Source organism: Cherax quadricarinatus, chromosome 50 (genome assembly GCF_038502225.1).
Source record: "Cherax quadricarinatus isolate ZL_2023a chromosome 50, ASM3850222v1, whole genome shotgun sequence".
NCBI classification, from domain to species: Eukaryota; Metazoa; Arthropoda; class Malacostraca; order Decapoda; family Parastacidae; genus Cherax; species Cherax quadricarinatus.
Genome location: NC_091341.1, coordinates 30063720 through 30089173, shown reverse-complemented (window position 1 = coordinate 30089173; position 25454 = coordinate 30063720). Strand labels below are relative to the sequence as shown.

Here is a 25454-nt window from a genome sequence, read left to right as displayed (position 1 = left end):
TAGTTAGGAGTACATACGGTGTTGTCGCTTATGAGATGCACCAGTTGAACTGACCAGAAGAGTGCTTGAACAGCATATGTCGCATCATTGTAGAAACCTTTCTCCCTCGGGAGCCAGAGACGGGTCATCGCAAGATTGAGACCCGTGCCAGGACTACGGTCTTGGCGAACATTATACATACATACCTATGCTGTACATTCTACAAGACTGATGGACTGAACACATCGACTCCAGGCTGAGGGACTGATTACCTCATACTCCTCCTCTCCTTACGCCTTCCTCTTTGTATTGGACTGATGAAGCCACTGTGTGGCGAAACGTTTCCTGAATAAAGATTCCCATATGCTGCATAAGTGTCTCAATCTTCAACTTGTCGGTTTTTCAAACCATTCATCACAACTGTCAAACACTGTAGCATCATGGGATCTTGTTACAAAGAATTCTTCAACACTTGTTCAACCTTTGGACGAAGACCTACTTCGACTAGTGGATGGTACCACTATGACCCAGCCTCCGCCTGCTTCACCTCACCTCACTACAGTATATAAGCCACGTCTACGGCCCTATGCTGTACATTCTACAAGACTGATGGACTGAACACATCGACTCCAGGATGAGGGACTGATTACGTCATACTCCTCCTCTCCTTACGCCTTCCTCTTTGTATTGGACTGATGAAGCCACTGTGTGGCGAAACGTTTCCTGAATAAAGATTCCCATATGCTGCATAAGTGTCTCAATCTTCAACTTGTCGGTTTTTCAAACCATTCATCACATCATTCCAAGTATCTACCTCCACAACCACGACCATCAAGGACATCACCTCCATCCTCTGCAGGGGTATACATAATCCCTTGTGATGAATGGTTTGAAAAACCGGCAAGTTGAAGATTGAGACACTTATGCAGCATATGGGAATCTTTATTCAGGAAACGTTTCGCCACACAGTGGCTTCATCAGTCCAATACAAAGAGGAAGGCGTAAGGAGAGGAGGAGTATGACGTAATCAGTCCCTCATCCTGGAGTCGATGTGTTCAGTCCATCAGTCTTGTAGAATGTACAGCAAAGGGCCGTAGACGTGGCTTATATACTGTAGTGAGGTGACGTGAAGCAGGCGGAGGCTGGGTCAAGAAACTTCTTCATCGCTATCCAACATAAGAACATAGAACACTGAAATATAAACACATATGCAGTATAATGTGATCCTTTATTGACTACGTTTCCCCCACACAGTGGGCTTTATCAAGTCACAAACAGATCTCTTTGTGACTTGATAAATCCCACTGTGTAGGAAAAACGTTGCCAATAAAGGATCACATTATACTGCATATGTGTTTATATTTTCATTGTGTCGGTATTTTATACCATTTATTTCCATGACCTGCCACTCTTGGCAGAGGACTTCCGCCGGCTTACCGGTCCACCCCTTTAAAAATTAATGTAACTGAGTAGTAATCTACTAAAACTCTATTAAGTGTGTGTAATTATGTGAGCATTGAGTTTCTGGACACAGTAGTCTGTTTATTACTGTAATACTTCGTTCATCATTACTGTATCGTTACTGTATTACACTATATAATTGCTAGTACTCATCGTTGCTGTATTACACTGTATATAATTGCTAGTACTCATCGTTACTGTATTACACTGTATATAATTGCTAGTACTCATCGTTGCTGTATTACATTGTTTATCATTATTTAAGAAGTTGTGAAATATTTGTCATAACTTTGATACAAGTCAGTATTTCTTCACAATGGCTTGTTCCTTACTGAAGGTATTTTTATAAAAAGTTAAATGCTCATTGTCTATGGAAATAGATCTGTCCTTTTTTTACTCGTAGCAAATCTGGTTACCTCCCATTTTTCCCAGGTGCTTTGTGGTTCCTACAGGTTAAGCGCTAACCCATAATTACAAATGATGTTGGATAAGAATATCGTCCACACAGTTTGGTTTATATCCCTCTCCTTTAGTGTTAACAGTCTCTCTAAGTGAGAGGGGTTGGATCTGAGTGGGACCTGCACCTGAGTAAATAGAAATATCAAAGCTAATTGCTTGGATAGCGTTTATTCTAATAAAGTTGGTAGAATTACCGACAATATGTAAAGTAAAAGGACACAAGTGCAACTAATGTGACATTTATTGTGGCAACGTTTCGCTCTCCAGGAGCTTTATCAAGCCATTACAAACAATACATGGACACAGAGGGTATATAAAGGCTCAGAGAGGTGCAACACTAGTGAGGTACCATTTCGATGTTCACTAGTGGTAGTGGTAGTAGTAGTAGTAGTAGTAGTAGTAGTAGTGGTAGTGACAAAAGTAATACAATATGGTAGAGCAATTAATTCGTACATGAGTAAAAGGATATAAAAGCTATTACTTGGGTAACATAAAAATAGGTTGGACAAATACAGAGTGGAAAGAGGCAGCTTGTTTCACTGTTCACTCTCTGTAATGTGCTTTGTGAAGTATAACAGGAGAGACTATGTGATGGCAGGGTTTACTGTTTTCAGGAGGATTCTTGCTAAGACTTCGGAGATGGTGAAGCTGCCGTTGTTTTGTTTAATTGTATTTGAAACAGCGATCAGTGCTGATTCGAGGCACTTTCGTCTGGGGAAATTAGTTTCTTTGATCACTAATTGGGCGTCTCTGAATTTCATGAGATGATTGGTGGAATTTCGGTGTTGTACACAGGCGTTGTTCAAGTTATCGTTCCTACATGCGTAAATGTGTTCATTGAGGCGGGTGTCGAGGTTTCTTGCTGTTTCACCTACGTAAATCTTGTCACAGCCTCCACAGGGTATAGTGTAAACTCCTGCAAGGAATATGAGGGCCAATCTTCAGATTGACTAACACACTGCTGAGCATATTCTCAGCACAGTAACCACAGCTAACCTCCAATAGAAGATCAAACTCAATCGCAAACTTCAGTACCTCTGCACTAACAGTCGATGGAAGGGAATGGGACGCAAATCCCTGATAAACAACTTATCGTCACGCACCTTAACCAACTACGAAAAACAAGCACTGAGTCTGGGACTCAAATTTACCACCAACATACGCAAACCTAACTATCAACTCAATCTAGTTACCAGGAACCATAGACACAGTGACAGCAACTTCCAGAAGGGTTACATACAGGGCCTTCTCAATGCAGCTTTATGTGAACCTTCTTCTTCTAATCTTCCTAGACGATACATCACTGCCCTTAAGGACCTCGCCAACGACCCCAACATTATCGTCACCACCGCCGACAAAGGAGGTGGAGTCGTCATACTCAACACCAGTGACTACAACACTGGTTTAGAAAGACACGTAAGCAAACACTATAACATATTTATTAGAAAACGTTTCGGTCCTGGGACCTTGATCACTTCTAACATACAGAGGTAGAAAGACATTATATATATAGGCGGAGAGTGAGATGTGACGCACGTGACCTGAGGAATGTCATAAGAACATAAGAATGGAGGAACACTGTAGAAGGCCTACTGGCCCATGCGAGGCAGGTCCTTATCAAAACAACCTCTGCCTATGATGAGGAGGGGTAGACGATGAAATCATGTGACTCCTGTGTTGTTGGGTTGGTGCTGCTTAAGTATCATGTATGCCAATGTTTTTGAAATTTTGTAGTTTCCAGTGTTGCGTTCTATAGTGTCGGTGACGGTGATTAGTGAGGCTTCTAGGCACCGTCGGCGTCTGAGGTCTGGTTCGGTGAGAACGAGTTGTGCCTCGTTCCAGTTCATCAAATGCCCCGTGGAGTCTCTGTGGAGGACACAGGCGTACCTTACATCGTCTCTGTTAGAGGCATTTCGATGCTCATTCAGGCGGACTGCAAGATCTCTGCCTGTCTCGCCTACATATTTCTTGGGACAGAACCCACAGGGGATAGTGTAGACGCCTGCTGTAGAAGTTAGAGGTGTGGGGCTGCGTTTAGTAGTGAGGTCTTTGATAGATGATGTGTTTATGGTGGAAACGTTGATGTTACTCATAGCAAGTGCCCGGCGAGTATTCGTGGCAACATCGCCACATGGGAGTACTATGAACTGTTTAGGAGGCTGTTCCATGGGCGGTTTGTTGAGGATAGCTTGTGCCTTGAGTCTGCAATCTCGGATGAAGAAAGATGGGAACTGAAGACGGGTAAAGGCTTGTGTTATGTAAGTGCATTCTTCTTCTAGAAAACAAGGGCTGGAGATGCGAAGAGCTCTCAAGAAGAAGCCAATGAGGACTCCTCTCTTGATAAGGACCTGCCTCGCATGGGCCAGTAGGCCTTCTACAGTGTTCCTCCATTCTTATGTTCTTATGACATTCCTCAGGTCACGTGCGTCACATCTCACTCTCCGCCTATATATATAATGTCTTTCTACCTCTGAATGTTAGAAGTGATCAAGGTCCCAGGACCGAAACGTTTTCTAATAAATATGTTATAGTGTTTGCTTACGTGTCTTTCTAAACCAACTTGTCGGTATTTATTACCAAGGTTTATACCACTACAACACTAAAATGATGGACCTTTTGAATGTAAAGTAAAAGGACACAAGTGCAACTAATGTGACATTTTATTGTGGCAACGTTTCGCTCTCCAGGAGCTTTATCAAGCCATTACAAACAATACATGGACACAGAGGGTATATATAGGATCAGACTGTGTCCATGTATTGTTTGTAATGGCTTGATAAAGCTCCTGGAGAGCGAAACGTTGCCACAATAAAATGTCACATTAGTTGCACTTGTGTCCTTTTACTTTACATAGTGTCGGTAATTCTACCAACTTTATTACAACCTTTTGAATGATCAATCTACATACGAACCCATCAGCACTCAACAGTGGGAGACGCTCACCAAAGATTTTCTATACAAAACCAGACAAATACTCATACTCATAGAGAAGGGAAGAAACTTCTGTACTTGTTACCAAGCAACCCTAAACCAGCACACATGTATGGTTTACCCAAGACCCATAAACACAATATTCCTCTCAGACCTATCACGTCAGGGATAGGCAGTGCTCCACACAAACTAGCCGGAGTTCTTGCCAAACATCTTTCCTGCCTTCTGGGGACCATCAGCCCCGCTCATCTTAAACACTCAGGCGACCTTCTCAACCGCATCCGTAACCTCTCCATCCGTAACAAGAAACTAAGCAGTTTGGATGTGACTTCCCTCTTCACAAAAGTACCTACCAAAAAAAAGCAATCGAGGTTCTACGACGTAAAGTCAATCAGGACCTTAAACTTCCTCTACCTCCCGGAGATTTTGTTGACTTGATTGAACTCTGTGTTAATTTCAACTGTTTTTCTTTCAATAACAAGCTCTACAAACAAACCTACGGCATGGGAATGGGGTCCCCCATAAGTGCCGTCCTAGCCAACTTATACATGGAACACCTAGAGTCCGAACACTTCCCCAACATCATCCCTTCAAGCGTCACTTGGTTACGTTACGTGGACGATGTCCTCGTAATAACTCCAAAACGTTTTGATGTACGGGATCTTCAGGCAAGGCTCAACGCAGTTGAACCGGCGATCCAGTTTACACTAGAAGAAGAGTCCAATGACAAGCTACCTTTCCTCGACGTCCTCATTCACAAAGTAGACAACAACCTAAGATTTCAAGTTTATCGGAAACCCACCAATAAAAATGATCTCACACACTTCTATTCCAGTCAAGATACCAAGACCAAAAGAGGCATCATCATCGGGTTTTTCCTAAGAGCATACCGAATTTGTAGTCCTGAGTTTCTTGACGAGGACTGTACATACATTCACCAAACATTCACTGAGTTACATTTTCCTTCTTTTTTCATCAAAGACTGCAAGAAAAGAGCTCTTCAGATCATTAATTCTCCACGCATCAACACCACTCCCAACAAAGTTATAATTCTTCCCAACAGCCAGGTTGCACTGAACGTCTCAAAAGTACTTTCACAAGCTAACACCAGAGTCGCCATCGCTTCTAGCACTTCAATAAAGGATCTAACCAGGATAAAATCCAAGCACCACGAACCAGTCAATGCAGGAGTTTACACTATACCCTGTGGAGGCTGTGACAAGATTTACGTAGGTGAAACAGCAAGAAACCTCGACACCCGCCTCAATGAACACATTTACGCATGTAGGAACGATAACTTGAACAACGCCTGTGTACAACACCGAAATTCCACCAATCATCTCATGAAATTCAGAGACGCCCAATTAGTGATCAAAGAAACTAATTTCCGCAGACGCAAGTGCCTCGAATCAGCACTGATCGATGTTTCAAATACAATTAAACAAAACAACGGCAGCTTCACCATCTCCGAAGTCTTAGCAAGAATCCTCCTGAAAAGAGTAAACCCTGCCATCACATAGTCTCTCCTGTTATACTACACAAAGCACATTACAGAGAGTGAACAGTGAAACAAGCTGCCTCTTTCCACTCTGTATTTGTCCAACCTATTGGACAAATACTCATGTACGAATTAATTGCTCTACCATACTGTATTACTTTTATCACTACCACTACTACTACTACTACTACTACTACTACTACTACTACTACTACTACTACTACTACTACTACTACTACTACTACTACTACTACCACTACCACTAGTGAACATCGAAATGGTACCTCACTAGTATTCACCTCACTCTGAGCCTTTATATACCCTCTGTGTCCGTGTATTGTTTGTAATGGCTTGATAAAGCTCCTGGAGAGCGAAACGTTGCCACAATAAATGTCACATTAGTTGCACTTGTGTCCTTTTACTTTACAGCGTTTATTCTGTTAGTGGGTTGGATTTGTGAAGGACCTGCCTAGTATGGGCCAACAGGCCTACTGCAGTGTTCCTCCTGTCTTATGTTCTTATTTTGATTTCACTCTTTCAGTCATTCTAGCACAGTTTATTAGGTCATATTTTGACTCCTTGCTTTTATTTAAAAGACTTGAATAATCTCTGTTTTGAGGGGAGAGGAAGGAGGGGGGTGAAGGGTGGTGTTAACTGCTGGGAAGAGAAGCGTCAGAAGACAGGGTAAAGGTCGGTGTGGGCTGCCTTCTTGGAGGCGAGCATGGGTGGAGGTGGCCTGTATGGGCGTAGATAAGGGCATGAACATAGATATGGGCATGAGTAGATATGGGCATGAACATAGGTTGAGGCACCTGTCCGTAGAGCTGAAATCTCTGAATGTTCGTTGTACATGGTTTGTGTTCTTACTGCCCAGCGTCAGTGTCAACGCTCTACATAAACATTATTTTTTTTTTAATATCTTGATGCAAACTTGCCTGTTAGGTGCACAAAACACAAAGTACCAACAAAGTACCTTTTCATTCTTTTTGTTTTTGTATTCTGTACATGGAAATTCCTAATACGCAAGAGAACTAGCCTCATAAGCTTCATAATATTCTAAGTACGATTTTTCTCGTGGATGGTGTATTGCTTTTCTTTGCATTATCTACCTATGACCGCTGATAAAGTATTTTAATTATAATTATTGCAATGGAGGCTACACCATTTTATTAAATTTTATACGAGAAAGGTTTGAAAGCCGCTCTTCAGGACGAAACTTACAGATGTGGCAACAAGGAAGCTGATTCTTCAGTTGATCTCATTTAGTTGAGTCAAACTGGACATCAACTTCCTTGCAACTCGCTCTCCTAATTCCTCTGTCGATTTGTTGCATACGGTTTTAAGCAAATTTCTGGATTTACGATATGTAGGTTAGGTTAAGATAGGCTAAATTTGATTGTGTCCCATTACAAGAAGAATCCAGTTACAAACTGCATAAAGGAGATTAATTGTATAACGATGTTTCGGTCTGACTTGGACCATTAACCAGTTTTGTTTGCTTAATGGTCCAAGTTGGGCCACGATATTGTGACTATTTCTCAACGAAAATACAATTATGCAAAGAATTTATGCATTAATTTAAGTGATATAGTATGCTCTCCCTGCCATACTCTCCATCTAAAGGCTAATCATTCCCATTCTTGTCTAGGCGGACCCGGGCTGGCTGATCCACTACCCTACCAAGGAAGACCCAGAGACGGGTCTCGAGACCGCGACTCTTGGTCTGCGCTTTCCACTAAGACCCAGACTACTACGGCTGGGCAGTGTCTCCATCATGTGCACAGCTTCCATCTTTAATCTCTATCTGAAGAGTACCGAGGTCTTAGTCCTTGCCGATGTACCCTTCCACGCCTCCATCATGGAGGGCAGGGCGGCCGCTGGTCCAGGTGAGTGGTGGGCTGGAGGAGGTGGGTGGTTAACTGGGCGATGTGGATGGTGGGTTGAACGGGTAGGATAGGATGCTAGGTTTGACGACCTGAGGTGGTGGTGGGCAGGAGTAGGAGGGAGTGGTGACTGGGCTAGGGGGTAATGGGCTGCATTAACAGGGGATAGATTGGACTAGGGGATCATGATAGGCTAGTGTGGAGAAAGACACTTATGTACAGTTCAGGACATTTATTAAAGGAAACGTTTCGCCACGAGTGGCTTCTTCAGTCCTAATAGGTATTAGGACTGAAGAAGCCACTCGTGGCGAAACGTTTCCTTTAATAAATGTCCTGAACTGTACATAAGTGTCTTTCTCCACATCTTGTCGGTATCACCATACCATTTCCTCATGCTAGGCTAGGGTTGGACAAAGGGTTGGTAGGCGGGTCTTGAGGTGTATGGTGGACTAAGGTGGTGGGCTGGGTTATGGAGTGGGCTGTACTAGTGAGGTGATTTGGACCAGAACTGGACTAGACTAGACTGCACTAGAAAGTTGGCAGGATCAGGTGGTGGGTTGGACTAGAAGGTGGCCTGGTCTAATGTTGAGGGGTTGAGCTGGACTGAGAGGTGAGCTGGATTGAAGGGAGGTGGACTGGACTATGGGTTGGGATAGACTAGAGGAAAAGACTGTCCTGAAGAATGGGCTGGACTGGGGATGTGGGCTGGACTTGGGGTGGTTGCTTGACTAGAAGAATGGCAAGACTAGGTGGTGGGGTGGACTAAGGAGCAGGCTGGACTCAGTGTTAGATGAAGATTAGGTCCCTAGGCTACATAATCTTCATCCAGCCTCCAGTAATATTTTCTAAAGAAAGAAAACGTAAAGAAATATTAAATTGATTTTTACATAGCTAACTATTATTAAAATTCAAAAATTTGCTTTTCGTAATTTCTTTGAAACAAGTTTTTCCAAAACATCAATAAGCTGTAAGTTATTGAGAACATCGTTTTCAGTTGTCATGAAAGCTAGTCTGTTTAGGCGCTCTTGCGCCATTATCGATCTATGTACATTCTTTAGAGGATTTATTTTAGAGAAACTACACTCTCCACTGGCATTAGTTGTCATTAAATACAGCTTGGGAAATAAAGAAGTTAATCTATTGTTTACTACAAGGTTGTAGATATCAGAAGCTTCCAGTGTTTCCTGCGTGTAGCGGAATTCATCCAACTGCCCAACAAATACCGTTGTTCGATACATACTGCACAAGAGTTGAACGCAGTTTTCAGCCACATTAGAGCTTTCAATAACCCAGCAAATTGGTTGTAAGCAAGAGGCATTATCCCTTGCTCCTCTTGGCTTCAACAGAATATTGTAGAATGAGCAATGAGCGTCCATTATACAATAACAGTGACGGCTTGTTCAAATTAGATTTATTTTTAGTTAAGATAATTGTACAAAGCAAAAATTGGACTCTTATACGAGGAATTAGGGCCACTTTTCTTGTTTTTTCTTATGATTGAATCATCGTTTGTCTCAGAATCCTGTGGGATGAATAATCATAATCGTCTTCCTTGAAATTACAAATGCTTCTCCCTTTAAATAAGTTCCTTTAAATGTACCATTTTCTTGGAGGTGCGAAAATTTCTAAGACAGTTACCAGATCTATTTATATTTGGTAAGTGAAGTCATTTATATCACATCCAGCGTCTACCTCGGAAGCTTCAGATGTCTCCCTTTAAATATGTCCATTTAAAAGAACCCATTTTCTAGAGGTGAAGAAACTCTTAAGATAATTGCCAGTGATATCTATATTTGGTATGTAAAGTTATTTATATATATCCTAGGGACACTACCCAAACCACCACAAAAACAGTAAATATACAACCATCTAAAACCGTAAATATACAACCATCATTGCACAAGACCGTGGCCCACAGTACAGATGTTGGAGAGGAGTCTCCTCCTTCTTCCTCTACTGGGGAAAGTAGATGGAATCCAGGACGGGGTGGCCCTGGCTTGGATACTGAGGATTATAGTGCAGTCCCAGAACCTGCAGAAATTGACAACACACCTCCCAACAATTCTCAACCAAAGGTGAATTTGTGCAAATATTATCCTTGTGGCATCTGTAAGCATGGAATAACAGGGGAAAAAAATGGGACATGCAACTTTGACCATCCCAAAAAATGTAGCGACCTCCTGTCTAAAGGAGTGTGTCGTTCTTCTTCCTGTACTTTCTTTCACCCAAAAATGTGCCACTCCTCGGTCCTCCAGAAGCAGTGTTACAACATCGAGTGCCCTGCATACCATCTAAAAGGGACCAGGAGGCACAGACCCCACAAGACAAACAATAGTAGCTACGACAACTCAACTCCAGGTTATTTTTTAGTGGCCGGAAACGAAAAAAGAAAATGGAAGGAAATAACAAAAATAGTCCACCACCTTGGAGCCTTGTTGGACTGGAGGCGCAGCCAGTGGCCACCCATGGCCCTCCAGAATTACAACTACTGATGCCAATACCAAAATCCCCCAACAAACACAGAATACAACCTCGTTCATATTTGCTAATATACAGGGCCTTAAGCCATCCACCAACAACAAAATACCTTTTATCAGTGGACTTCTAGTGGAGTCTAATGCAATGTTTGCAGCCTTCACAGAGACTCACACAAAAGATCACTTTGACAGTGAAATATGGATAAGTGGTTACAACCTTTTTAGATGCGACAGAAAAAACAGGCAACAAGGGGGGGTTGGCCTGTATGTCAAAGAGTCCCTTATCTGCACGGAGTTGCTGAACACCACAAATGAGGTAGTTGAAGTTCTATCAGTAAAGATCGAGAACCAAAACCTAGTCATTGTGGTTGTATACAAGCCACCAGATGCAACCTCACAACAGTTCAAGGAACAGCTACTGAAAATCGATTACTGTTTGGAAAACCTTCCAGCTCCATCCCCAAACATCTTACTGCTTGGTGATTTCAACCTAAGGCATACAAAATGGAAGAATGTAGCAAATAATGTTATAGCTGAAACAATCCTCGGAGGTAGCGCAGATGAAAGGTCACACACACATGAGCTACTAAGTCTCTGCGAAAAACACACCTTAAGCCAGCAGATAGTGGAGCCAACAAGACTAGAAAACACACTTGACCTTATCTTCACAAATAATGAGGACCTGATAAAAGACATAAGAATATCAAAAACAACTAATTCCGATCACAATCTAATGGAAGTCCAGACGTACATGCATAGGGGTCCTGAACAGCAGAATGCATGTACCTGTGAAGGTGTCTTCACAAAATACAATTTCAACAAAAAGAACATCAACTGGAACCAGGTAAACCATGTCCTAAACGAAACATGTTGGGAAGATGTCTTAAATGACATGGATCCAAACCAGTGCCTTGAAAGGATCAACTTCCTGGTAGCCGAAGCATGTTCTAGGCATATTCCCCTAAGAAAGAAGAAGAGCAGGAGTAAACTGGAGAGAAAAAGACGCTCCCTCTACAGAAGACGACGAAGAGTCACTGAGCTCCTCAGGAGTGCTAGAATATCTGATACACGAAAGGAGGCGCTCACCAGGGAAGTGGAAACTATCGAACTTAAGCTAAATGACTCTTACAGGAACCAAGAGAGGCAGGAGGAGCTTAAAGTTATTAGTGAAATTGAAAGAAATTCAAAATATTTCTTTTCATATGCCAAAAACAAGGCAAATACCACATCTAGTATCGGGCCCTTACTCAGACAGGATGGGACTTACACAGATGACAACAAGGAAATGAGTGAAATATTGAAATCCCAGTACGACTCTGTGTTTATTGAACCACTAATCGGTCTGAGGATCGACGACCCAAATGATTTCTTCATGAATGAGCCTCAAAACTCCATAAATGTATGCCAGATTTCCGACATTACCCTAACTCCTATAGATTTCGAAAAAGCCATTGACAACATGCCTATGCACTCAGCCCCGGGCCCAGACTCGTGGAACTCTGTTTTCATCAAGAACTGCAAGAAACCCCTCTCGCGTGCCCTAAGTACACTATGGAGGAGGAGCTTGGACATGGGTGAAATTCCACAGTCACTTAAAACAACGGATATAGCCCCACTCCATAAAGGTGGCAGCAAAGCATTGGCTAAGAACTATAGACCAATAGCTCTGACGTCCCACATCATAAAAATCTTTGAAAGAGTGCTAAGAAGCAGGATTGCAAATCACCTGGATTCACAAAATCTGCACAATCCAGGGCAACATGGGTTCAGGGCAGGTCGCTCCTGCCTCTCACAACTACTGGATCACTATGACATGGCCTTGGATGCACTTGAAGAAAATCAGAATGCACATGTAATATACACAGACTTTGCAAAAGCATTTGACAAATGCGATCATGGCGTAATAGCCCATAAAATACGTGCTAAAGGAATAACTGGGAAAGTGGGGAGATGGATCTTCAACTTCCTAACAAATCGAACACAAATAGTAGTGGTCAACAGAGTTAAATCGAAGGCTGCCATAGTGAAGAGCTCTGTTCCACAAGGCACAGTACTCGCCCCCATCTTATTCCTTATCCTCATATCATACATAAACAGAGATATACACCACAGCACCGTATCATCCTTTGCGGGTGATACTAGGATCTACATGAGGCTGTCATCTGCTGAGGACGCGGTTTACCTCCAAGAAGATATAAACAAAGTTTTCCAGTGGGCAACGGTAAACAATATGATGTTCAATAAGGACAAATTCCAACTACTCCGTTATGGAAAACTGGAGGAGATAATAACTAGAACAGAGTATACTTCTGACTCCGGCCATACAATAGAGCGGAAAAATAATGTAAGGGACCTGGGAGTAGTAATGTCTGAGGATCTCACTTTCAAGGATCACAACAGTGCCACGATCGCACGTGCAAAGAAAATGATAGGATGGATAATGAGAACTTTCAAAACGAGAGATGCCAAACCCATGATGATCCTTTTCAAATCACTTGTTCTCTCTAGGCTGGAATACTGCTGTACATTAACATCTCCATTCAAAGCAGGTGAAATCGCAGATCTAGAGAGTGTACAGAGATCCTTTACTGCACGTATAAGTTCTGTCAAGCACCTTAACTACTGGGAACGCTTGGAAGCACTTGACTTGTACTCGTTGGAACGCAGGAGGGAGAGATATATCATAATCTACACTTGGAAAATCTTGGAAGGAATGGTCCCAAATCTGCACACAGAAATCACTCCCTACGAAAGTAAAAGACTGGGCAGGCGATGCAAAATGCCCCCAATAAAAAATAGGGGCGCCATTGGTACACTAAGGGAAAACACTATAAGTGTCCGGGGCCCAAAACTGTTCAACAGCCTCCCATCAAGCATTAGGGGAATTGCCAATAAGCCCCTGGCTGCCTTCAAGAGAGAGCTGGACAGATACCTAAAGTCAGTGCCGGATCAGCCGGGTTGTGGCTCGTACGTTGGACTGCGTGCGGCCAGCAGTAACAGCCTAGTTGATCAGGCCCTGATCCATCGGGAGGCCTGGTCATGGACCGGGCCGCGGGGGCGTTGATCCCCGGAATAACCTCCAGGTAACCTCCAGGTAACAGCGTAGTCTGACTGAACTTTTGATAATTGCCATGTCACGTTCCTTAGGTTACTATTACAATATCAGTGCTTGTGGGCTGACTGCTTTTCTAAACCTATAATATTTAATTTTTCTGGCTAAGGGTGCTGGTATGTCTGGAGGCACTTCTTGCCGTCTGCCTACATCTTCCCTGCCGTCTGCCTACATCTTCCCTGCCGTCTGCCTACATCTTCCCTGCCGTCTGCCTACATCTTCCCTGCCGTCTGCCTACATCTTCCCTGCCGTCTGCCTACATCTTCCCTGCCGTCTGCCTACATCTTCCCTGCCGTCTGCCTACATCTTCCCTGCCGTCTGCCTACATCTTCCCTGCCGTCTGCCTACATCTTCCCTGCCGTCTGCCTACATCTTCCCTGCCGTCTGCCTACATCTTCCCTGCCGTCTGCCTACATCTTCCCTGCCGTCTGCCTACATCTTCCCTGCCGTCTGCCTACATCTTCCCTGCCGTCTGCCTACATCTTCCGTCTGCCTGTCTGCCTACATCTTCCCTGCCATCTGCCTACATCTTCCCTGCCGTCTGCCTACATCTTCCCTGCCGTCTGCCTACATCTTCCCTGCCGTCTGCCTACATCTTCCCTGCCGTCTGCCTACATCTTCCCTGCCGTCTGCCTACATCTTCCCTGCCGTCTGCCTACATCTTCCCTGCCGTCTGCCCACATCTTCCCTGCCGTCTGCCTACATCTTCCCTGCCGTCTGCCTACATCTTCCCTGCCGTCTGCCTACATCTTCCCTGCCGTCTGCCTACATCTTCCCTGCCGTCTGCCTACATCTTCCCTGCCGTCTGCCTACATCTTCCCTGCCGTCTGCCTACATCTTCCCTGCCGTCTGCCTACATCTTCCCTGCCGTCTGCCTACATCTTCCCTGCCGTCTGCCTACATCTTCCCTGCCGTCTGCCTACATCTTCCCTGCCGTCTGCCTACATCTTCCCTGCCGTCTGCCTACATCTTCCCTGCCGTCTGCCTACATCTTCCCTGCCGTCTGCCTACATCTTCCCTGCCGTCTGCCTACATCTTCCCTGCCGTCTGCCTACATCTTCCCTGCCGTCTGCCTACATCTTCCCTGCCGTCTGCCTACATCTTCCCTGCCTCACTCCAGCAACGACGTTACTTGTAATCATATTTGCTTGGACCTCCGCCCTTTTCTACAACATTGCAAGATCCCAATGTGTTGATTGCAACACGAAAGACCCAGAGCTATCATTCAACTCACCCCGTAGCTGTTTTGCATCTTCTATTGCTTGTTTGGGATTTTTGAATAATATATGTATGTCGTGTCGAATAGGTAAAACTTGCGATTTTGGTTTAAATAGCAACGCCCTTCTTGCCGAATAAGGCAAGCGAAAATTTATGTATACAGTAATTTTTCAAAAATTATTCTGAACCAAACGAAAAAAATCTATTTCATTGTGTGTGTATATTATTAAATTATTGTAAACTTATGTAAAATATATTTAGTTGAATTAAGCTAAATTGCTCTTGTTATAATAAGTTTTCAAGGTTCTTTTGGTACAAAATTATTAATTTTTACATTAACATAACCGAAAAAATATATTTTTAAATGTATATATATATTTGTTTTTTTATTAACACATCGGCCGTCTCCCACCAAGGCAGGGCGGCCCGAAAAAGACAAACTTTCGTCATCATTCACTCCACCAATGGCAGGCTAAAACAACACGGGTTCGATCCCCTGGCTAATCGCAGTGTTGTTTTTGATTAAATACCACTCGTTCGAAGTTACAATGCTACATATACTGCTTGTGGAGGCTAGAACACCAAACGGGGAGTAGAATGAAATTAACTCTGAGGCATCCACACCATCGTATGTCCTAGGATCACGGTGCAACACCTAGCTCTGCTGGATGCGTGATTTTCAGAGGAGTGGATGCTCCAGTGGGTTAGAGCGTCGTGAATTTTCTCTCACCATGATGTAGGCTAAAACAACATGGGTTCGGTTCCCCGGCTAGTTGCACTGTTGTTATTGATATATATATTATTATTTTTTTATTTTTTTTTATTAGCACACTGGCCGATTCCCACCAAGGCAGGGTGGCCCGAAAAAGAAAAACTTTCACCATCATTCACTCCATCACTGTCTTGCCAGAAGGGTGCTTTACACTACACTTCTTAAACTGCAACATTAACACCCCTCCTTCAGAGTGCAGGCACTGTACTTCCCATCTCCAGGACTCAAGTCCGACCTGCCGGTTTCCCTGAATCCCTTCATAAATATTACTTTGCTCACACTCCAACAGCACGTCAAGTATTAAAAACCATTTGTCTCCATTCACTCCTATCGAACACACTCACGCATGCCTGCAGGAAGTCCAAGCCCCTCACACACAAAACCTCCTTTACCCCCTCCCTCCAATTTTTCCTAGGCCGACCCCTACCCCGCCTTTCTTCCACTACATACTGATACACTCTTGAAGTCATTCTGTTTTGCTCCATTCTCTCTACATGTCCGAACCACCTCAACAACCCTTCCTCAGCCCTCTGGACAACAGTTTTGGTAATCCAGCACCTCCTCCTAACTTTCAAACTACGAATTCTCTGCATTATATTCACACCACACATTGCCCTCAGACATGACATCTCCACTGCCTCCAGCCTTCTCCTCGCTGCAACATTCATCACCCATGCTTCACACCCATATAAGAGCGTTGGTAAAACTATACTCTCATACATTCTCCTCTTTGCCTCCAAGGACAAAGTTCTTTGTCTCCACAGACTCCTAAGTGCACCGCTCACCCTTTTCCCCCTCATCAATTCTATGATTCATCTCATCTTTCATAGACCCATATATATATATATATATATATATATATATATATATATATATATATATATATATATATATATATATATATATATATGATATATATATATATATATATATATATATATATATATATATATATATATATATATATATATATATATATATATATATATGTCGTGCCGAATAGGCAGAACTTGCCATCTTGGCTTAAATAGCAACGCTCATCTTGCCATATAGGACAAGTGAAAATTTGTGTATGCAATAATTTCGCCAAAATCATTCGGAACCTAACGAAAAAAATATATTTCACTGTGTTTGTTTAGTATTAAATTATTGTAAACAAATCTAAAATATATTTAGTTGGGTTAGGCTAAAATAAATTGCGCTTGTTATAATAAGGTTAGGTAAGTTTTCTAAGTTCCTTTTGGTGTAAAATTATGAATTTTTACATCAACATTAATGAAAAAAATATATCTTTAAACGTATAAGAGAAAATTTGAAAAAGAACTTAATTTTAAATGAGTTCTTGCTAATTGACCAGTTTTACATATTCGGCACGACATATATATATATATATATATATATATATATATATATATATATATATATATATATATATATATATATATATATATATATATATATATATATATATATCGTGCCGAATATGTAAAACTGGTCAATTAGCAAGAACTCATTTAAAATTAAGTCCTTTCTAAAATTTTCTCTTATACGTTTAAAGATATATATTTTTCATTAATGTTAATGTAAAAAAAAATAATTTTGCACCAAAAGAAACTCAGAAAACTTACCTAATCTTTTTATAACAAGAACAATTTATTTTAGCTTAACCCAACTAAATATATTTTAGATTTGTTTACAATAATTTAATACTAAACAAACACAGTGAAATATATTTTTTTCGTTAGGTTCAGAATAATTTTGGCGAAATTATTGCATACACAAATTTTCGCTTGTCCTATATGGCAAGATGAGCGTTGCTATTTAAGCCAAGATCGCAAGTTCTGCCTATTCGGCACGACACACACACACACACACACACACACACACACACACACACACACACACACACACACACACACACATATATATATATATATATATATATATATATATATATATATATATATATATATATATATATATATAAATCGTGTCTGAGGGCAATGTGTGGTGCAAATATTATATTCGTACTGTGGAAATTAGGACGAGATATGGAGTTACTAAAAGTAATATTCTGAGGGCTGAAGTGAGGTTATTGAGGTAGCTTGGTCATTTAGAGAGAATAGAGCAAAATTGGATGACTTGGAGGATGTAGGAGTCGTCCTAGGGAAGGATGGAGGGAGGGGTAAAAGAGATTTTTTGTGCAAAGGACTTGGACATGCAGCAAGCATTTGTGAGCGTGTTAGACAGGAGTGAATGGAGACGAATGGTTTATGGGACCTGACGATCTTTTGGAGTTTGAGAAGGGTAATATATTTTTAAGGGATTCAGGGAAACCAGTTAGTCGGACTTGAGTCCTGGATGTGGGAAGTAAAGGAAAGGTTTGGGGTATTGGCTGTTTGGAGTGACATCTAAACTGTCGTATCTGGGTACCTCTTCAAAGACAGTGACTATATGTTAATGATGGTGAGAGTGATTCTTTTTTGGGTCAACATACCTCAGTGGGAGACGTGTTGAAAAAAATGCATTTATAAATGTGTAATGACTTGCCGAATACGTCAAATTTTGACATTTTTCTTGTTTCTTCTAGGTTATCCCGGGAGAGTGTCCAGTGTCCTAACCATAATGACGTCGGGTGTCTTGCTGCGTCTGAGTCACTGAGAAATCCTTCCATGCAGTTCATGAAATTCCTGCCACTACCATCAATTGAGAGATCCTCTCATTGACATTTTGATTCTCTGTTGATGTCATCTCTCAGACACTATTCTCTGGAGCTGGTTCATGCGGCAGCTTGAGCGCGCTCACCGTCTGCCAGGAGCTGAATTCTGATAAGTGGCGCCTGCACACAGCCAAGCTCTAATGATGTATATTAAATGTTTTGGTGCATTTTTAGAGCTTGAGATGCGAGCGATGAAAAAGTCTGAGTGTGTCTTGTTGCTGGAGACACTAATAATCTGCGAACTTTTGCTTTAACTATGTTATTTATATAAATATTTTGGTGTTCCATCACTTTAAATAATTTTGTAGGCCTTCAGACTGACATTTATAATTTATTTTTAATCACATTTTAATTAAGTCTTCATCGTATGTCATCAGGGTGACTTTTTTTTTTAGCTGCAAAAGTAGTTAGAATTTTGGTGCTACCTGGAATGTGATTAAGATATGCAACACTGGATACAGTTATTATGTTGACATGGATCTTGTCACGCATTTTCTGCAAGAATCCACAAGATGTCAAAAGTTACAAACGTCAAAAGACACCAGAAGTCATAGATGTCAGATGTCATACACGTTGAACTAAGCCTTTTCTTTTATCTTGTTTGAATATTTTGGTGTAAAATGGAATGTATATGTATGATGTAAATATTATGTCTGGCTTTGTAATATTATGTCTGGCTTTGTAATATTATGTCTGGCTTTGTAATATTATGTCTGGCTTTGTAATATTATGTCTGGCTTTGTAATATAAGTAATTGCTGAAGAAATAGTACATATATTACCCCTCCCCCCCCAAAAAAAAACGTAAATAATGAAAATCCAGGTCATCCGGAAGTTGCAAATATTATTAATACTGAAATTCGAGATTAAAGAATACTGTACAAAGGTCTATATCTACCATGAGCTTAAAATAACGTTGTATTCCGGTTTACTCTATTAATTATCAATAATATGTTAAACCATGAAACCTAAGACAAATATTGCAACGTTTAATTGATTATTTTGTAAAAAGTACTAAGAAGTGCAAAGTATTATGCAAATGAGCTTGAGCTTTCCAGTGTTGGAGTGAACCTAAAGCTTCTTACACATGCAGAATATTGCAGTAACGCTGTATCACAAAATTACACAGATGACAAAGTTGTGTAGATGACTCGTGTAAGAAAATATATCGAACGTATACAAAGAATGAGTAGTTATTGAAGAATATAACATAGGAATATGTTAAACAGAACTTAACACCTGGGCAATCTGAAAATAACAAATTGAGTTCTATAAGTTGCTACAGCATTTTTTTTATTATGGAAAAAACTTGGATAAAATTCAGCCAGAGAGTCATACAGTTTCTGACACGTACCGTATGATTCTGTGTATATAACTCACGTTGTTCTGGATTACATTAAAACGATTATTTACTAATAATTGCGCATGTTTTTCTCATCTCAAAAGATTTGTTTACAGATTTTCATTCTAATTTTTTTTCACGTATTTATTGAAATAACATGATAATAACAATGTTCCATCACCATGATTAGGTTTTCAAAATCACTTCAGGAGTTTGGATAGCCTCATTATCCTGCTTTCATCTTCATCATGCAAAAACTGGGCAAATAGATTATCATTTATCAAACTATTTTTCTCATTATATTCCTTTGAAAGTGTCTATAATGCAATAAAATAATTATCTGTAAAATTTCTGGACTTCATGATTATCCTCTGTTATCATGGTGTAAAAAAACACGATGATTCAGTGTCAAAAAAATAAAAATTTTGGTAGCCTAAGATATCTGAATGCAACTCGGGTATTTTGGGGTTGGTGAATAGGCTTAACTTTGTGAAATATTACCTACTTAACCTCAGTTAATGGGGAACTCAGTCATAACGCATGATATGTAGTGACAAAATTATTAAATTATTTAATATTTAACGAAAGAAGTTGTATCAACAACGACCACGTGACAAAAATTATAACCTTAAGTTTGCTATTATGGCTAAAACTCTATCCAAAAACAAGAAAAAAAAAAACTCACAGATTTCGTAAAACAAACTTTTCTTGCTTATTCTGGAGTGACGCTTGGAGAACAAGACGAGTCTTGGACTCCTAGTATAGTGTGCAGAACTTGTGCATAATGCTTACGACAGTGGAAAAATAGGCAAAGGAAAAGTTTAAATTTGGGTGTGTCTGTGGTGTGGAGAGATCCGAAAAACCACCACGATTGTTGTTTCTGTATGAAATGTATCAATCGATACAAGAATGTTAAGTGGGAGTATCTTGATTTGGAGTCAGCAAGGATCACTGTGCCACACAGTGAAGACGTTCACATACCAGTGTTTACAACATTGCCTAACCTTCCAGTGTCAGATGTTAAAGAAATTAAGGGTTTAGGATGTAACAAAAGTGACGGCAGCAGTTCTCCCAAGAACTCAATGATCTGATACATGACATCAGTCTGTCCAAACAGCCATCTGAACTTTTATCAACCAGACTAAAAGAAAAGAACTGTCTACAACAATAAGTTAAAAAAAAACAGCTTATCGGACAAGAAAGGTTAAACTCCCTCCTTACTTCAATAACAATACTGGACTTCGAATGAGACTTGAATATCGACCAGAAGACTTGTGGTTATTTATACACAGCTCCATTAGAAGATTGAAATGTGCCTTATTACACAGTGGTAACAAATATACATCTCTTCCAATTGCTTACTCAATAAAACTTAGAAAAGAATACGAAAATATCAAAACTGTCTTGCAGAAACTTTGTTATCATGAACATAAGATGTCTGTGTTGATCTGTAGATTCTTAACTTCTTCTTTGTATGATCTAAAATATAATTCCAGTACGATTTGTAATTTAGCCCTGCCTAATCAATATATTTTTTACATCTTTTGCTTTTTTAATGGAATACGAAATTTATCAAAAACTAGAGCAAATCAAGCAAATCTGATTATATATTCGGACTCAGCACCACAAACTTACCCTAAAATCGGTGTAATATCATTGACCTGAAAATGTGTTGACCAGTGAGATGGGCAATTTATTCTTAGATTATAGGAAGGTCATTTATTTACACAGTACTAGGTTAAATTTATTCTTAGATTATAGGAAGGTCATTTATTTACACAGTACTAGGTTAAGTTTATTCTTAGATTATAGGGAGGTAATTTATTTACACAGTACTAGGCTAAGTTTATTCTTAGATTATAGGGAGGTAATTTATTTACACAGCTTAAGGTTTTAGACACAGGAGATTATAGATGAGTAATATATTTGCCTCCTCCTGGTTTTGCTCTAAGAAGTCTCGTATTTCCCACTGCAATAAATTTGTCATTAGCATGACTTTCCGCCACGTCCAGCTGATAATGTGAGCTCGTCATTAAATAAAAGTATGTTTGCTAACTTTAGATACTTTTGTTTTAATATATATTTAGCAGTTTTATTATTACGTTGTTTACAGTCCTTGCTTAAAACATCTACAACGTTTCTGATAACAAAGAAGGAACGGGAAAAAGTCACTTTCTCTGACTTATTTGAGTTATCTCAGGTTCTCTACACATATGCTGCTGTGTATGATAATCTATGTAACTGTATTTGTGTATACCTGAATAAACTTACTTACTATGTAAATATTTCTTGAAACATGTTAACATGATCACAACGACAGTACTGTTCTTCCCTGCAATTTAACATCCAGGTGGAAATATAAACACATATGCAGTATAATGTGATCTTTTATTGACAACGTTTCCCCCACACAGTGAGCTTTTTCAAGTCACACACATTATACTACATATGTGTTTATATTTCCATTGTGTCGGTATTTTATACCATTTATTTCCATCCTTTAACATCCAGGTATTTAAGGATTTACTGAAACGACGAAGATTATCTGTATTTGCATGGTGATTTTTGATTATAAGTGTCAAAGTTAAATATCATTAATTTTGAAAATATTAAATATTATTAATTTTGAAATACAATATTTAATTGATTAGACAATGACTTTAAAAAATGATATTAAAAACAAAGATAATAGTGGTATTTATTAAGTTTCTTGGTTGACGAATAATAATCAGGAAAGTGGTGGATTACGTATTAAGCTTCCTTTAAAGCTTAATTAAGCTTATTTAGATTTAAAGAATGTAAGAGTGCAAAGTGCAGCATAAGTTAATAAAGCAGTTCAATATTAGCTTTGAATATTTGAAGAGAATCAGAACAGGTTTTTAACAGTTATCGAACAGTAAATAAAAAGTAAATCTTCCAGAAAAATAGTAAACTGGGACAAATGCAGATCAAGTCTAATTTACATCTTTTAGAGGTACCAAAGAGAGGTTACTGTGGTCTGTGGGGAAGGATAATAGTGTTACACTTATGAAGACAGGACACAGCAGTGCTTTTTGTGAAAAAAATGTGAAAATCCAAGTGTTTTCATGATTTCTTTAATTATCAAGGACCTCTGTTAATGTGAGAAATAACGAAAGCGTTAGAAATTTCACTATTTTTTCACAATGGTTGTTTTGCATATTGTTACATTATCTGTTTACTTGTAAAAATAATAGAACACCGCAAAACTTATAAAGGTGAGAAATCACCTTATATCGGCATTACTTCCTCTCCATCATGACGCAGCACGTTCCTTCACCACTTGCTAAATTTACCTTCAAAATTATTTGACAGTGTAAATGAATGTATTGTTAATGTAGAAAATATTTTTTTTTACCAAAAGAACCTTAGAAAATTTACCTAACCTTATTATAACAAGTGCAATTTAATTTAGCCTAACCCAACAAATGTATTTTAGATAAGTTAACAATAATTTATTAATAAACAAACACAGTGAAATATTTTTTTCGTTTGGTTCAGAATTAATTTTGCGAAATTATTACACACACAAATTTTAGAGAGAACTTAATTTTAAATGAGCTCCTGCTAATTGATCATTTTAACTTATTCGGCACGATATATATATATATATATATATATATATATATATATATATATATATATATATATATATATATATATATATATATATATATATATATATATATACATATGTCGTGCCGAATATGCATAACTTGCGATCTTGGCTTAAACAGCAACGTTCATCTTGCCATATAGGACAAGTGAAAATTTGTGTATGCAATAATTTCGCCAAAACCATTCTGAACCTAACGAAAAAAATATATTTCACTGTGTTTGTTTAGTATTAAATTATTGTAAACAAATCTAAAATATATTTAGTTGGGTTAGGCTAAAATAAATTGCGCTTGTTATAATAAGGTTAGGTAAGTTTTCTAAGTTCCTTTTGGTGCAAAATTATAAATTTTTACATCAGCATTAATGAAAAAAATATATCTTTAAATGCATAAGAGTAAATTTTAGAAAGGACTAAATTTTAAATGAGTTCTTGCTAATTGACCAGTTTTACATATTCGGCACGACATATATATATATATTATATATATATATGTATATATATTATATATATATATGTATATATATTATATATATATATATGTATATATATTATATATATTATGGATGGGGTCCACCTCTGGTGTAAATTGTGAGATCCATATATATATATATATATATATATATATATATATATATATATATATATATATATATATATATATATATATATATATATATAATTATAAATATATATATATATATATATATATATATATATATATATATATATATATATATATATATATATATATATATATATATATATCGTGCCGAATATGTAAAACTGGTCAATTAGCAAGAACTCATTTAAAATTAAGTCCTTTCTAAAATTTGCTATTATACGTTTAAAGATATATTTTTTTCATTAATGTTAATGTAAAAATTTTAAATTTTGCACCAAAAGAATGTTAGAAAACTTATATATATAACAAAAGCAATTTATTTTAGCCTAACCCAATTAAATATATTTTATATATATATATATATATATATATTTTGGCGAAATTATTGCATACACAAATTTTCGCTTGTCCTATATATACTATTTAAGCCAAGATCGCAAATTCTGCCTATTATATATATATATATATCAATAACAACACTGCGACTAACCGAGAATTCGAACCCATGTCGCTTTGGCCCGCCTTATGGTGAGCAAAATCACATGACACTTTATCTCACGGAACCACGGAATCTTACAAGAATCAAGCACCCAGCAAAGCTAAATGTTTTACCTTGATCCGAGGATATATGGTGGGGTGGGTGCCTCTGAGCTAATTTCATTCTACTCCCCATTTGGTGTACTAGCCTCCACGAGTAGTATATATATAATAGTGTGACCAAGAACGCGTGGTATTTAATCAATAACAACGCTGTGACTACGCGAGGATTCGAACCCATGTCGTTTTGTCTCGCCTCATGGTGGGACAAAAACTCTTTCATCATCATTCACTTCATCACTGTCTTGCCAGAGGTGCGCTTACACTACAGTTATAAAACTGTCTGAGAGCAATGTGTGGTGTGAATGTAATGCAGAGACTTCGTAGTTTGGAAATTACGATATGCAGGATAACCACAACTAAATAACAAAAAAAAAAGGCACAATACCGTGACTGAAACGATACGCAAATAGCCCGCACATAGAAGAGAGGAGCTTACGACGACGTTTCGGTCCGACTTGGACTATTTACAAAGTTTTTAAGACTTGACGCGCTGTTGGAGTGTGAGCAAGGTAACATTTATGAAGGGATACAGGGTAACCGGCTGGCCGGACTTGAGACATGGAGATGGGAAGTACAGTGTCTGCACTCTGAAGGAAGGGTATTAATGATGCAGTTTTATAACTGTAGTGTAAGCGTGCCTCTGACAAACCAGTGATGGAATGAATGATGATGAAAAAGTTTTCTTTTCTGGGCCACCCTGCCTTGGTGGGAGACGGCCAATGTTTATAGAAACTTCCCTGCCCTC

General features: G+C 39.2%; 1 protein-coding gene across 1 annotated transcript in view; it reads left to right on the top strand.

Annotated features, from left to right (window-relative positions):
* The window catches only part of LOC128705197 (uncharacterized), an 82181-nt gene extending 61983 nt beyond the window's left edge, over positions 1–20198 (top strand). Inside the window, exons 4-5 of the mRNA XM_070095616.1 lie at positions 7977–8214; positions 18381–20198. Coding sequence (XP_069951717.1) covers positions 7977–8214; positions 18381–18451 — 309 coding nt within the window. The 3' untranslated portion in view covers positions 18452–20198. The remainder of the gene's footprint in view (positions 1–7976; positions 8215–18380) is intronic.
* Positions 20199–25454: the final 5256 nt, after the last annotated feature.